The 14,499-nt window shown below is 41.8% G+C and overlaps 1 protein-coding gene across 1 annotated transcript in view; it reads right to left on the bottom strand.

Moving 5' to 3' along the window:
• Positions 1-1,834: 1,834 nt before the first annotated feature.
• The window catches only part of INTS1 (integrator complex subunit 1), a 54,725-nt gene continuing 42,060 nt past the window's right edge, over positions 1,835-14,499 (bottom strand). The window contains exons 33-47 of the mRNA XM_044660010.1: positions 13,500-13,680; positions 13,278-13,404; positions 12,590-12,720; positions 11,624-11,711; positions 11,242-11,468; positions 10,654-10,777; positions 9,474-9,607; positions 9,070-9,262; positions 8,706-8,833; positions 8,031-8,143; positions 6,181-6,294; positions 4,192-4,262; positions 3,718-3,809; positions 2,908-3,017; positions 1,835-2,401 (exon numbers count right to left, since the gene is read on the bottom strand). Of these exons, the coding sequence (XP_044515945.1) occupies positions 2,286-2,401; positions 2,908-3,017; positions 3,718-3,809; positions 4,192-4,262; positions 6,181-6,294; positions 8,031-8,143; positions 8,706-8,833; positions 9,070-9,262; positions 9,474-9,607; positions 10,654-10,777; positions 11,242-11,468; positions 11,624-11,711; positions 12,590-12,720; positions 13,278-13,404; positions 13,500-13,680 (1,949 nt within the window). The 3' untranslated portion in view covers positions 1,835-2,285. The remainder of the gene's footprint in view (positions 2,402-2,907; positions 3,018-3,717; positions 3,810-4,191; positions 4,263-6,180; positions 6,295-8,030; positions 8,144-8,705; positions 8,834-9,069; positions 9,263-9,473; positions 9,608-10,653; positions 10,778-11,241; positions 11,469-11,623; positions 11,712-12,589; positions 12,721-13,277; positions 13,405-13,499; positions 13,681-14,499) is intronic.

The following is a 14,499-nucleotide window of genomic DNA, read 5'->3' as shown; positions in this document are numbered from 1 at the left end:
GCATCATTAGCAACTGCTCTAATTGCTCTATTTAAAAGATCACATTGCAAATCAGCCTTGATCTAGTTAAGTCTGCAGATCTCTCACCCTCTTCCTTTCACCAAGGCCCCCTCCTTGTTCCTCCTACCTCTGTGTTCTGAGAGTCAGAGGAGACTGGCTGCAGCCTTAACTAACACACCCACCCAAGAGGCAAGGAGAGCCCAGGCGGAGATGGGCAGAGGCTAGGTCTGGGGCAGCCTGTCCTGGGGACATCTCATCGGAGAGGGATTGCGAGAGGCTGTCCTGTGGTGACCATGAACAAGTCAGTGGTGTGGCATACTTCTCAGGTATCTAGCCGGCACAGTACAGGGAGGCTCCGCTCTTCCCCATTTCACATTTCCTTCACTCATCTTCCTGATAAAATCACCTTCCTTGGGAGCCTCGACCTACTCCTGAAGCCGACCGCTATGATGGAAAGAGAACTGGTGCTGGAGTCAAGCTGCCTTGCCCTGCTGCTTAATACCTATCTAACCTTTGGGACAAATTACTTAACATCCTAAGACTCAGTTCCCTCATCTATAAAAGGGGTTGGACTAGATGGCTTCCAAGCTCCTTTCATCTCTCTATGAACCTATTAATTCCTTTTCTTTTAGAGCAATAAGGTCTAGGCAATGGGGAGGCTAGGGGGAGAGAGGGTGGAGTTAACTGACTTGCCCAGGGTCACACAACTAGGATGAACCTTATAATTTCTGAAGGCAAGTAACATGTACATTTTTTAAAAAATCCTTACCTTCTGTCTGAGGCCAGACTGGAACCCAGGTCCTGGCAACTCAAAGCCTGGTGCTCCTTGCACTGTGCTACTCAGCTGCCCCACATGTACATTCCTGTACTACTGATTATTATAAGCAGGCACCCCCACACCTATCTACCCCTCTCTGTATGGAAGCACTTCCTTGTTATGGCACTGAGGCAATTCTGAACTCTCGAAGCTTGAGGCCAGGGAAGTACAAGCCTCCCAAACTGGGATAGCTTCAGGTACGGATCTAGTGCTAGACTCAATTGTTATTGTTTAGTGGTTTTTTCCGTGGTGTGCGACTCTTCACGAGCTCTTTTAGGGTTCTCTTGGCAAAGATACTGGAGTGTTCTCTGGTAAATTATGGCAAACAGTTAAATGACTTGCCAGGGTCACGAAGCTAGGACGTGTCTGAGCCCAGATGTGAATTCTGCTCTTCCTGACCCCAGCCCCAGCACTCTATCCCCTGAGTCACCTAGCTGCCTGCTGGACTTTATGCCTGTCCCCTAAGGCCCAGCCAGCCTAGCTAACTTAGGGGACGTTCAGCATCACTTCAGAAGGATGAGGTTTTTGGTCCCAGCAATTCCCCAAGATCATCATTGTTCCCATTTTTTGAGTGAGAGAGAAGTCCGGAGAGGTTTGGCACTTTGTGCCGTAACTCAGCAAATGGCAACACTAGACACAGCCTTCAGGACTCCTTCCTGATTAAAGTCCTCAAGCTCTTTCCTTTCTTCTTTGTCTGTAGGAAGCTTAATGAATTCAAATACTACCTGGCATTTCAGAGTTCCTTAAAATGGCTTTCCGTATACTAGCTTATTTGAGTATCACAACAACCTTGTGAGGTAAGTCATAGAGAAATTAGCACCCCCATTCTAGAGATGAGGAGACTGAGGCTCACAGATAGCACCCAAGGTGAGATTCCTAGCAAGGTCACTGTGGCTCCAGCTCATTACCCAAGCTGTTGCTACTATGCCACGCTATTCCTCAAGTTCCCTCTCAATTGTTTGAGAGAAAGTGGTTCCCTCACAAAGGGAGAAGTCAAAGAGGAAGTCTAGGCAGGAGTACATTAGGCATTAGATTTAATTTAAAAAGTTGTAAATAAAAACAATCCACCCAACCCTATGTCCATTTTGGTGTTGACTCGGAGACTGGCTTCTCCTTGTGGCTATGACATCTGGTGTCCCAGCAGCATTCTGGTCTGATGGGATGGCAAACAGTGCTCTCTCCAAACTGCACAATTGGCAAAAAAATTGATGCCCGGGTTACCCAACCCATGGAAATAGGGGAAAGAACCACAGATGGCCACTCTTCAGTGCTTAAAAGCCTTAAGGTTCCCCAGTGAGAAGTGCTTGGAATGGGTATCCTTCCCTTTCCTTTTCCCACGTTTACATGGCACTATGTGTGTTTCTCCCCCAGGAGGAGGTCACAAATAGACTCTGAACCTCTTGGGATCTGACTCCTTGGGCCACAGTTGAATGTCTTTAAACAAACAAAAGGTCTCATTCCTGACTGATCACATTACAGCCTCCATATGCAGAATCTTCAAGGCCTCAGATATCTGGGGACTGGTGTCAATCTGTCCATACATCCCAACCAAAAAGGCCCGATGCAGCAGTACAGCTGCATGCTCTGAAAAAGGAAGCAAAGAAATAAAGGTTGGTTGGCCTGCTTTGGTTCTGGGGCTGTCCCTGCTATCTCTTTGGGACACCTCAAGGATTCATCCTGGAATGAGATACAAGCACAGCTCTTGGGCTCTGCAGCACCTCTCTCCAGGAAACACAGTAGGTGCTCAATCAGTGCAAGACCAGAGGAAAGCAATGCTGATCAGTTTGTCAGAGTGTTTCCCAAAACAAAAATTCAGCTCCTCCAGGCCTGAAACCTTTCTTTAAAGAAAGAACAAGGGATTCCCTAGGACCATCTACAACACAAGATCCAGGGTGCACAGTTTAGGTCCACAATCCTCTCCCTTTGATTTGCAGAATGATGCCCACTCCCACCCACTTGAGGTTCACAGGTCACAGTGGGAGCCTTCAAGGGCCAAAAAAAATAAAGGGGACCCAATGAAGCAAAGGACTGCTTCCCAGATACTGGGGACTAGATCAGCTAGGTGAACCCTGAAAAGGGAAAGAGCTCACCTTGGCACAGAAGGGTATATTCAGGCAGGTTCTTCAGTGCTGTCTGCATCACCTCAAAGTCCCGACTTCCAAGGCAGTACATGAATGTGGGCAGAAAATCAGCAGCAATGCTACAACACACAAGCAGGTTCCCATCAGCACCTCTGGTGACCGATCCTGCCTCAAGTTTATTCTAGCAAGGAAGTCCTCAATGAGCCATTTAGTGAGGAGCAGAGAATAGGGCCATTACCATTCACAAAAAAGAGGGAATAATTCCTGGCAGGTCTGGATTCTAATCCTATTTGTTTTTTTCTTGTGTATCTATGATGAACTTCCACACACATTAATGGAAACAAACCACAAGTTTTTTAGGTAAATGGAAGCAGGAGAACTTTCCTAGGCCTCAATTTCATTCCATATATAAAGAATGGGTTGTATGATCTCTAAGGTTCCTTCCAGCTCTAAAATTCTATGACCTAAACTTACTTCAGAATATACTTTAGAGCTTCTGATAAACTTCTAATTTCTCTTCTTTAGACCCTCACAATTTCGTGTTACAGTACCCCACTGACGGAGCCCTGCTGCTTTCACTTTTTTAGGGACCAAGATGTAATATTTATTTTAATACCCAGATGAGATGATGTCATGAGCTATGCAATTTTCCTGGGTTGATCTTCATCTTAGCTTTTGGTTGAGCAATAACTATGATCTATTACAAGTGTTTTTACATTGGCCTAACTCCAATCTGGCAGCAATTTCATCAATAAAATATGAGGTAATAGTAGGTGCAGAGTGAAATGCTAGTGAGCTATGACTGCCCCTCGTTCTCACCTAGGATTATTCTGTATTGAGCGTAGTGCAAGGTTGAAGGCCAGGTTCCTACAGGATTCCTCAGAAGCAGTCATCAGCCTCTGCAGGTTGGTCTGAGAAGGAACAGAAGAGGAGAGTCAATCCCTGGGTTCCTATTTCTACACTGGGAGGTAGACCCCTATGCTTAGCAGGAAATAGGTGAGGAAAGGAGAATCTTGATTCATTTTGGGGAATGGGCCGGTTTGGGGACCAATGCTGAAGTGCCTGAGATTCATAGGTGAAGGGCAGCCTGGTTTTTCTTAGCTAAAGCTCCAAAGGCTTCCAGTCTTATTTCTTGGCATTCAAGGAAGAATGAGGGGGCTCCTCTTGATGACTAAAGAGAAGTGAGTCCTCTCTGAGGCAATGAGAACCCTAGGCTTTGGTTGGAAGGGATTAAGAAGCAAAAGGAATGGGCTAGCTAGACTGGACACGAGAATTCCTTTCCATGGCACTTACAGAAAAGAAGGACAAGATTTCTGGCCTCCGCCGGGACATCTCATCTATGTCACTCAGAACTTCCAAGATATCTAAATAGAGAAGAAAGCAAGCTGAAGGTGTGATAGAAACAGAAAAAGACACAAAAAAAACTCCACTCACAGGTAATGGATAATCAACACTCTTAATTGAATAAACACAGTGGGCAGCTACATGGCACAGTGACTAGAGCACTAGGCCTGGAGTTGGGAGAACCTGGTTTTTAATCTGGCCTAAAACATTTCCTAGCTCTGTGACCCTGGGCAAGTTACTGAACCTCATTTGTTTTTTGTTTTTTTTTTTTTAAACCCTTAACTTCTGTTTATTGGCTCCCTGGTGGAAGAGTGGTAAAGGTGGGCAATTGGGGTCAAGTGACTTGCCCAGGGTCACACAGCTGGGAAGTGTTTGAGGCCAGATTTGAACCTAGGACCTCCCATCTCTAGGCCTGACTCTCAATCCACTGAGCTACCCAGCTGCCCCCACTTAACCTCATTTGTGTAGCCCATACTGACCTGTCTTAGGGTTGTTACTGAGATAGAAAGTAAGGGTTTAAAAAAAAAAGAGTGAACACACAGACACCAATGGAGGAACCTGGAGCTCTGTGTTGTATAATGTTTCCTCAAAAAGCCACATCCATTGCAGAGTGAAATAAGCAGGACCATAGAAAACATTGTACACAGTAACAGTAATATTGTGGAATGATCAACTGTGACAGACTTGGCTATCCTCAGTAGTACAATGATCCAGGACAATTCTGAGGGACTTCAGACAAAGAATGCTCTCCACTGCCAGAGAAAGAACTGTTGAGAGTCAGAATGCAGATGAAAGCATACAATTTTTCCCTTATTTATTTAGGTTTATGTTTTGGGGTTTTGGTTTTAATAAGATTACTCACTTGCAAAAATGAACAATATGGAAATATGTTTTACATGATAATACATGTATAACCCAGATTAAATTGCCTGCCAGCAAGGGAAGGGGGGGGGGGAGGAGAGGCAGGCGTGGAGATAAGTTCAATCTTATAACTTAGGAAAACTTGTATGGAAATTTGTTGTAACATGTAACTGATAATAAATAATGGTGGTGGGGAAAAGCCACATCCAAAAGATACACTATGCATCCCTCTATCTCAGTGAATGCTCAATAACCTTTCCTAAAATTCATATCTCTCCATTTTATTTAAGACCAAAGGATTGTAGGAAATTGGGAGTGTAGAAAATAGGGGAAGACTTTCAAGTCATTTTTGTTTAAGTTTCTGCTGCAACACTTGAGTTCTTTGAACACCTAAATTCATTCCTTGTGTAACCCAGTTGCAAAATTCCCTGAAGATGGATAGCTCTACATTTTGGTCTGTACTAGAGTTTGGCTCATCAAAACCTGGCCCCTAGCATTTTACACTAAAACCTTGTCTGCTACTGGAAATAAGTCAGTATCTTTCATTGTGCCTATGATTGCAGAAGATAAAATTACTTCTTCACTTGCACAATAAGCCCTTATAAACACTTCTAGTTTTGAAATTATAACCTAATCTACTAGATTAGAAGCTTCCTGAGGACAGGGGTTAGGCTGGGGTTTGGTTTTTTTTGGCCTCTGTTTCCTTAGTGGCAGGCACAGTGCCTTTCACAAAGTGAGTACTTCAGAAATGTTTGATTTTGATTTGAACTGATGCTTTCCACAGCCTTTCTGAGCATACCTCTCCAAGTAAGGTTAAAAGGCAACAGACACTTCATCTTGCCATCTCTGTGCAATTTCCCCTATAATCTTCTCTCTCTCTCTACATGCTTATGCTTTCTTTCTACCATGGGCCTTACACCAAAATCAACATCTCCTTCCTCAGCTGGCATTTCACACATTTCTTCTCACTTCTGTGGTTGCTGCCCATGCCTATGAAGGAAGGCCTTGGAGCTTTTCTACAATGCACACTTTTCTAGAAATACAGACTACGAGGTTTCAACGAGGCTCCTCGCTTACCTTCTACGGTTTGGCCCCTGGATAATCTCTTCATATAGGGAGTCATTTCAGCTGCTGTCAGAGGAGTGAAGAGAGAGACACTGACCAGAGGCAGGGAGCCAGCAGTACTGTCATCTAGGAGAAAAACAATCAAAATTAATAACACTTATATGCACTCTGGCAAAGTACTTTACATACACTATCTCCTTAGAAAATCACTACAACCCTGTAAAGTAGGTACTAGAGAAATTATTTTTTTCCTTTGCTTGCCTGTTTGTTTTTTTTGTATTTTTTATGAAGATATTTTATTTTTACCTATTACATATAATAACAAATCTCTACGTAAGTTTTCCGAAGTTATATGATCCAAATTGTCTTCCTTTCTCCCTTTCCTCCCCATTCCCGGAGCTGGCAAGCAATTCAATCTGGGTTATATATGTACTGCCATGCAAAACATATTTCCATATTGTTCATTTTTTACTACAGGAATTATTGCTCCCCATCTTACACATGGGGGGAAAAAAGTTCAGAAAAGTTGACATGCCTGTGGTTATACACTCTAGTAAAGTAACAGAAGCAGGATCTGAATTTACATCTTCCTGACTCCAGGTTCAGGACTCTATAATTGGTATAGTTAAAATAGCTGGTGATTGGGGCAACTATATAACACAGTGGATAGAGAGCCAGGCCTAGAGAGATGTGGGGATCTGGGTTCAAATTTGACCTCAGATACTTCCTAGCTGGGTGACTGTGGGCAAGTTACAACCCCAATTGCCTACCCCATATGCCCTTCTGCCTTAAAGAGTTATTATTATTACTAGGACAGAAAGTAAGAACTTAAAAAAATGGCTGGTGATCTTCTGATCTGATCACTTAACACCAGTCAATAATCAGAATGTAACAAGTATAACATAAAAGTTGTTTTTAAACACACCAGAATTTAGATATACAACTGAATGTTATTTCTTTCACAATGGTCACTTATTCCCATGTTCAAAATATTCCTGTACTCTTCTGAAACCACTTTCAGAAGAGAGGGCAGAATTTTCTGAAACAAGTGACTTATAGAGAAGCCAGTTTTAAAGGTCAGGATGGTGACATCAAGAGCAAAAGAAAGTGTCTGAAAGTAAATCACGGCAACCCCAACTGGAATTCATCCTAGAACATACTGGCACACATAGAAGAAAATGTGGAACCCTGAATGTGGATTAAAACATACCATTTTTCACTTTATTTATTTCATGAGTTTTTTCTTATATGTGTGACATGTTTCTTCTTTCATAGCTTAAGGATTATAGAAATATGTATTACATGACACCTCTCATACAACCTATATCAGATTATTTACTGTCAGGGATGGAGGAGAGGGAAAGGAGGGGAAGAATCTAGATTGCAACATGTCAGAAAACTATTAAAAGTTGATTCCACATGTAATAAAAACAAAAAGAGAAAATAAATGGGTAAGTTTAAAGAAAAAGGCACATATTGGCCCATACAAGAGATGTGTTTTGCTGGGCAGCACCTCCTTTGAGATTTTCATCCTGCCATTCTATGATCCCTTTTCTGAACGCATTCTCCTATGCTTAGAAAAGTTTTCAAGCACAAAGTTGAATCTCCTTTTGGAAAAGTGGTTGTTTCCCATTGTACAGGTACCATATTTACCCCAAGCAGGGTTCACAACTGGCTAAATTTTGGGAAATGAAACAAACTAATGGTTTCTCACATACAGTGTTTTAGCAATAACAGTTGTGTCTCGGGTGTCTCTCTTTTCAATACAATCTAAAACCTTCCTCATAGAAGCTGATACTTAGTTCACCTTGTAGAATAGTACCCTGTGGTAAGCCTTAGAAAGGAGATATCCCTAAACTCACCATCCCTCTCTTCATCTGAGCCATGATCAGAAACACTATTCTTGCTGGGAAGACTTAGCCCCGCTAAGAGAGACTTCAGCATCACCAGGTCACCATTGTCTGAAGATAAGTCACTGTAGAAAAAGCAAACACCAGTTCTCAGCTCAATAAGATACTGACAACAGGCAGAAGACTAGATAAAAAAAAGTTGCAAGTGTAAGGATTAGAAAAGAAAGAATAACAGATTGTATTAGGATGTCATGTAGGCAAATCAATGTACAGAGAAGAAAAACAGGTTTAAGTAAGAATGTTGATAACGCATAAAGAGAGCTAGACTATCTCTAGAATGGCCATAGTGGGCAAAGAAGCATCTGCTGCTCATACTCTACAATAGAGGCCTGAAAATCTTGGCTAAGACTTCCTTGTCCTCTATGTGGGCTAGACCCAATGGTTAACAACTATTCTTTAACTACTCTTCAGTCTCAGACTTGCTAGTTACTGATTTAAAGAGTTCTCTTTTCCTTGCCAATCCATCCTCACTGAAACTAGTGTATTTGTCAGTTTGGGAAGACTAAACATCTAAGAGGCTGGCTCTCAGCTTTCCATGGTTAGCCTCTATTTGTCTGGAATGTAAACATTCAGACCCTCAAGAGTAGGTCCAGAAAAAAAAAAAAAGCTTGTAGAGGGGACACTTACTGGAGTGAATCAGAATGCTTCTGTAGGAAGGAGACTGCAGCTGGTGCATTGCATGTGATATACTTGTGAATAAGTTGGACAAACTTGCTGATGAAGGCAGCGAGGTGACGGGAGGATTTCCTATAATTCTGAAGGAAAGAACCCATGTAATTGGCCGTAGCACATAGCCCACATTAAACAGAAACAATACTTTAGTGCCCTAAAATTCTGCAGACACAGCTGCCTAGCTATATATTCCTGCATGCACAAAGTCTTCCTTAAAGGAAAACACAAACAGCATGTATTTATTTACAGTATTTGTACCAAGCCCCTACCTCAGACATGGGCCTTTAGGAAATGAGAAAGAAAAGAACAAATCACCTACCAGGAGCAACCGGATGAAGGAGAGAAGACAGTCCCAAAGCGCCCTCTGGTGTTCGTCTTGGAACACCTGTGGCTGTAGCAGCTCTATGATCCCCAAAACATGAATGAAAAACGTCAAGTGATTCTGTTGACGAAACTCCTGGAAGTTGAGATGGGTTCGCCCATGAAGTAGGGCAGCAATCATGGCCAGGTGCCTATAAACACGGGGGTAAAAGACTTCATGTTCAGCCTCATTCCTGCTAGGTTACTTGGGCTAGAAACCAGACAGATGCTCCTATCTCCTTGAGACCAAGGACTAAACCCTACAATGGGGAGAGGGAAAGCAACCACCCTCCATATTAGAGGTAGATGCAGAACTTCTCCAACCCATACCCCAACCAGAAAAGAAGAAAATGACTATAGGACCTCAGCAGCAGGATAGGGTGAGCCACAGCCAACTTCCTACATGCCATATTGGCATCTGCCACCCGGCCCTCAGAGGATCTGGAGTCACTGGTGTCTGCGAGGAGGAGGATGAATCGGTGAACCAAAGCATCAAGCTGAAAGGAAGATGGAGGATTTGAAGCTACAAGGAGTATAACATTACAGAAGCAACTCATCACTGATTTATAACCTATATCAAACAATGACCAAGTAGAGAGCATAGAGTACAAAACAGTATGAGGTTTACAGACTTTATAATGAAGTTTACCCTCTTTCCTCAATAGACACAGAGTTCCTTTTCTTTTTCAAACCCTTACCTTCTGTCCTAGAATCAATACTGAGCATTGGTTCCAGGGCAGAAGAGTGATAAGGACTAGGCAATGGGAATTAAGTGGCTTGCCCAGGGTCAAACAGTTAGGAAATGTCTGAGGCCACATCTGAACCTAGGACCTCCCATCTCTAGGCCTGGCTCTCAAACCACTAAGCCATCTAGCTGCCCCCTGGAGTTCCTTTTCTTAGGGAAAAGTTCCCTTGGTGCCACTGAATTTTCCTTTTTGTTGGCATTTAGTGGGCAAACTAGCTTTCCATTTTCCAGCAGATCAAGTTCCGTAGCATTAAGGCTATACAGAAGCCAATTTCTTTGTTGGACTAAGCATCATTAAGGACAGCAGATTCAAATATCACTCAGAACAAAACTAATTTGCATGGACATCCATCCTCATCAATCCAATAACCTGAAGACTGTAGAGAAAAGGATGCTTCAACAGTAAATTCAGTTACCATGCTAGTGGGGGAGCTTATTACAAGAGAGAGCAATAGACAAGGTCAAAATTCTGTCTTCAGGAGACAGAGATGAGAATAGGAGCATAAGGACCCACATCAAGGCCCCTAATCTGCTAATCTATTTTTTTTCCTAATCTGGGCAAATATATTTTACACTTTGAAATAGAGGTTTCCAACTTTAGAAGATAAGAACTGAAAAGAAAAAAAGTCATTTCTACTTAAATTACCCAGATGACTTAACAACACCAAATTCAAGTGAAAATGAAGAGTTATTTGGATAATTGCCTCCTTTCTCTTTCTGAATCTCTTACTACATATACAATACACTACCTTTCCTCAGTTGCAGGAAAAGGAATGGCTATGCCTCAGACCTACTCACCTTGCAGGTGCTACTACTGGTTGCCCCTTCACTGTTCAACAGCGTCTCAGGCATGGGCACCAAGAGCTCTGGTAGCTGCAGATAGAGCTGGAGGAGAAGATCTTGGCAGCGTTTTCCTAATATGCTAAAAGAGAAAGTATCCTTTCAGGTTATATCATTCATTCAAAGGTGATATCTAGAAGTCTTGAGATCCTTAAGGATGTCTGAAGAGCTCAATACAATATGTTAGGTGTGTGGAAGACTTAACTGGGTATTAAATCAAGGCAAGGCCAGTGCCCACCAATGTTCGACAGCCCAATCCAAGGTGTTTTTTCATGAGATACATTACATCCAACCCTAAGCTACAACCAAATGCAAAGGTACAATAACCCATGACTAGAGACACCAATCCCTGAAGCTTGAGTGTGAATCACATTCAGTCTGAATCTCTGGGGCTAAGAAGATGCATCTTCTGATCAGAGGTCATAGTTTAAAATAAGCAGCCAGGGTCAAATTACAAAGACCTAACAGTCTTTGCCAATTATGTCTGCTATCTAAACTACTGATATTCAAGCACAAAGACATCCAAAGAATATTAGGGGTCCTCACCTGTCTCCCCACTGCTGGATGCTGCCTGTCAGGTACTCTGTTACTTTTTTGATGCTCTCCACATCTCCATGACAACAGCTAAGCAAAAGGGGCAGGCGTGACTGGATAAGGTTACATGAGGCATCTTCAGTGCTCTGGCTTCTGGTTTCTGACTCAGCTAAGATCAGTTCCACCAAACTTATCAGTTCTGGAGTCTGGACTTGAAGCACAAACTCTTCTCGTCGTTTCTGTAACATAGCCCAGAGGGCAGTCAGCAAAGTCTCTATCCCAAAGGGCAGAAATGCAATTTACTGAAGGATGATGACTAAGATACTAGATTCCAAACATGAAAACACTCAGTTACATTTCTCATTCACTTGTCTTGAAAGGCATCATTCAGTACCTGAGGAGTCCGCTGATCCCTTCCCTGCCAGATGCGAGGAACATGAATACAAGCCCATAGGAAATCCAAAGCAGCAGACGGGTCAAATCTGAGGAGGAAAAAAAAAAAAAAAAAGAATTCAGAACAGAAATACCATTTCAGCTTAAACACAGGAAGTCATCTTTAGGGAACTGAATATGAAAATGTAAGTAAGTGCAAAGATGAGAGGGAGAGGTGAAAGAGACTCACCTCTAAGCAAAGAGAAAGGGATAAAAGAAATTTCATCTAGTAGAAAAAACATGGGACTTTCTCCTTGGGGGCAATTAGTCTTGCCAAGGTATTTTTTACTTCAGAAGCCAAAAGTACTCTGAGGTATTATATAGTTTCTTTTCCCTTGTAAACAAATTTACAGGTCAAACCTCAAATTATCAAATCCAAAGAAAGCTAAACACATTTTTCTTATTAAAGCTTTTTTAATTCTCCAGCAGTCAGAAAAGGTAGCTAAAAAAAAAAAAAAACACAAATAAGGACTCAGTGAAAATGAACCTGCCAAAAAGATGTACTGTTTTCTCCATAGAAAGGAATCTGTGGTCTCAAGAACACCTTTTATGTGAACCCTCTTCACATTTCAAGAACACCAGTGTCAGACACCACAACTATGCTCCTATTGGGTCTGCCAGCCATATTCTGTAGATGGCATACACATATACTACACTTAGAACAAGATCATGTGCCATCTTTTCACTGATGAAGTCATATCTTCTACTTATTGACCAACATTAAACCCTAAAGAACCTGTAAGGCTTTGTCAACCAAGAAGGTATATAGAAGCCACATCCACTGTGATGATACAAATCACCCTGTTAGCAATGTCTCTCAGGTTCCAATCAGGAAGGGGCAAAATTAATTTAAATGAGAGCATCTGCACTTATGAGATAAAGGCACACACCAAGATTTCCACTGATATACAAAGAGTGTTCAACTCACCTTTGTTCCCGGTTTTTGCAAAGTAGAATGTGGATACACTGATGAAGTGTACTCCAATTAGACTGGTGGGTAAGGAGAGCCAAGAGGTAAGGACGGAAAGACAGCATCTGAGAGCCAGAATGATTTTTGGACTGTGTAGAAAGAAAATCCAGAAAAAGTGTTTACTAGTCAGTCTTAACATTGGAAAACAAAGCCAGTTTATAAGAACATTCTGTGGCTACACTGAACATGAAGCAAGAAACAAAACTGTTGTTTTCTTAGATAAATCTTCAAGAAGACGACAAAAAAACATGAACTGGGGGGAAAAAACCCTATCGGTAGGATCAGTGGAGTTTTCTCAAAAGATAACCTAGTACACACTGTAGGAATGTTTAATATGCCTTTATCAGAGGAAAATCAATTCCTCTCATCTTGCTGCCCATTCAGAAATGAAGACTGAAGGATTTACAATAGATAGCAGGAAACCACACAGGAAATAAATGCTAGAAATGGGAAAAACAGGGTTAGATATTAAGTTCCTAATTAGCTGAAAAATACAAAACCCTTCTTCCTTCGAGAAATCTGCCCTACTCCTCCTTTCTGTATATATGTATGATAATAAAGTCCTTTCACATGCTTCTATTAATAACCTTCAAAAAGAAATGAGATCTTCCTAGATTTAAGCTCATGCTGAGGTAGGGATTCAAACCTTATTCCAAGAGAAAAGGAGCCTCTGTTGGAGGTCAGGACAACTGTTGATCACTTCAGGATCCAGCATCTCAAGCCAGTCAATCAGAAGTCCTGAGGATGGACCAAGCCAGGCAATTTCAGTAACACTAGGGAAGACAAAACAATCCTAGTGTCATTGAAGGTACTGCTAGAACCAGAGAGGTTTAGAAAGGGTTGATGCTTTCTCTTTCCCATAACTCACCTGCAACTATCTAATTCCTTTTTCCCTGAAGCCTCCTCTCTTTCCTGAAGCAGCAAGGCGCTTACAACAGCAATAGGTTTAGTGGAAGGAAACCTGGAGGCAATTTCTGGAGTAGCTGAGAAGAGGATGGCCAAGAACTCCTCAAGGTAAGGAGATCTCATTTCAATCAGACCTTGAAGGACTAGAAATATTAAAGAAAAAACACAATCAAAAATGTTAACAACCAAAAGCATCATATGACAACAGAGCTTTGGAGAAAACACGGCTAGCTTTCTCAGAGGGCTGAAGAATAGGAATGGGTAGCTTCAATATAAACCATTCCTCATGGCCAATTAAGTTTCTAATGTTTAACAGACCATTCCAAATTGTAAATTACCCAACCAGTGAATAACCATTTTGGTTAGAAAAGTAGTTAGGAATTTTTATTTTATGATATTGCTCTTTTTCAAACATATGTTGCAAAGTTAGGGAATTTCCACTGAAACACAGATATGCTGATAAACTTTTACTTTTCTGAAAGGATTCATCTGCTTTTCTTTTTGTAGCCCTGGGGCCTCTAGCTCCTTGAGAGACCGAATGGTATAGTAGAGAAGACATATTAAGCTTAACAGTCAGAACATCTGGATTCAAATTCTGGCTTCACTACTTACTAGATGACTGTGACAATGGGCAATTCACTCAATAACCATTTATTAAGTACCTCCTAGGTACAGAATATAGTCCTAGGCACTGAAGATAAACACCAAATAAGACAGATTCCTTGACCTTGCTGAGCCAGAAATGGAAGTGGTATTTCTTGAGTGGTAACTAAGAATACTCTAGTTCTGGACAGGTATTAGGTATCAGCTACCACTGTCCAATGACATAAAATCTGTAGTCTTCCATGGCCACCTAGCACCTGAGTAGGAGTGTTTTTGTACTCCCTCTGTCTGTCTCTCTGTTGATGGAGATAGGAGAATTATGTCCCAAAGATGAGTTCAAAGCCCCAGGACTACTTCTC

The sequence above is a fragment of the Gracilinanus agilis genome, chromosome 1, assembly GCF_016433145.1.
Source record: "Gracilinanus agilis isolate LMUSP501 chromosome 1, AgileGrace, whole genome shotgun sequence".
In the NCBI taxonomy this organism is placed as follows: domain Eukaryota; kingdom Metazoa; phylum Chordata; class Mammalia; order Didelphimorphia; family Didelphidae; genus Gracilinanus; species Gracilinanus agilis.
The sequence above is the reverse complement of the archived record's forward strand: the minus strand, read 5'-3'. Positions and strand labels throughout refer to the sequence as shown.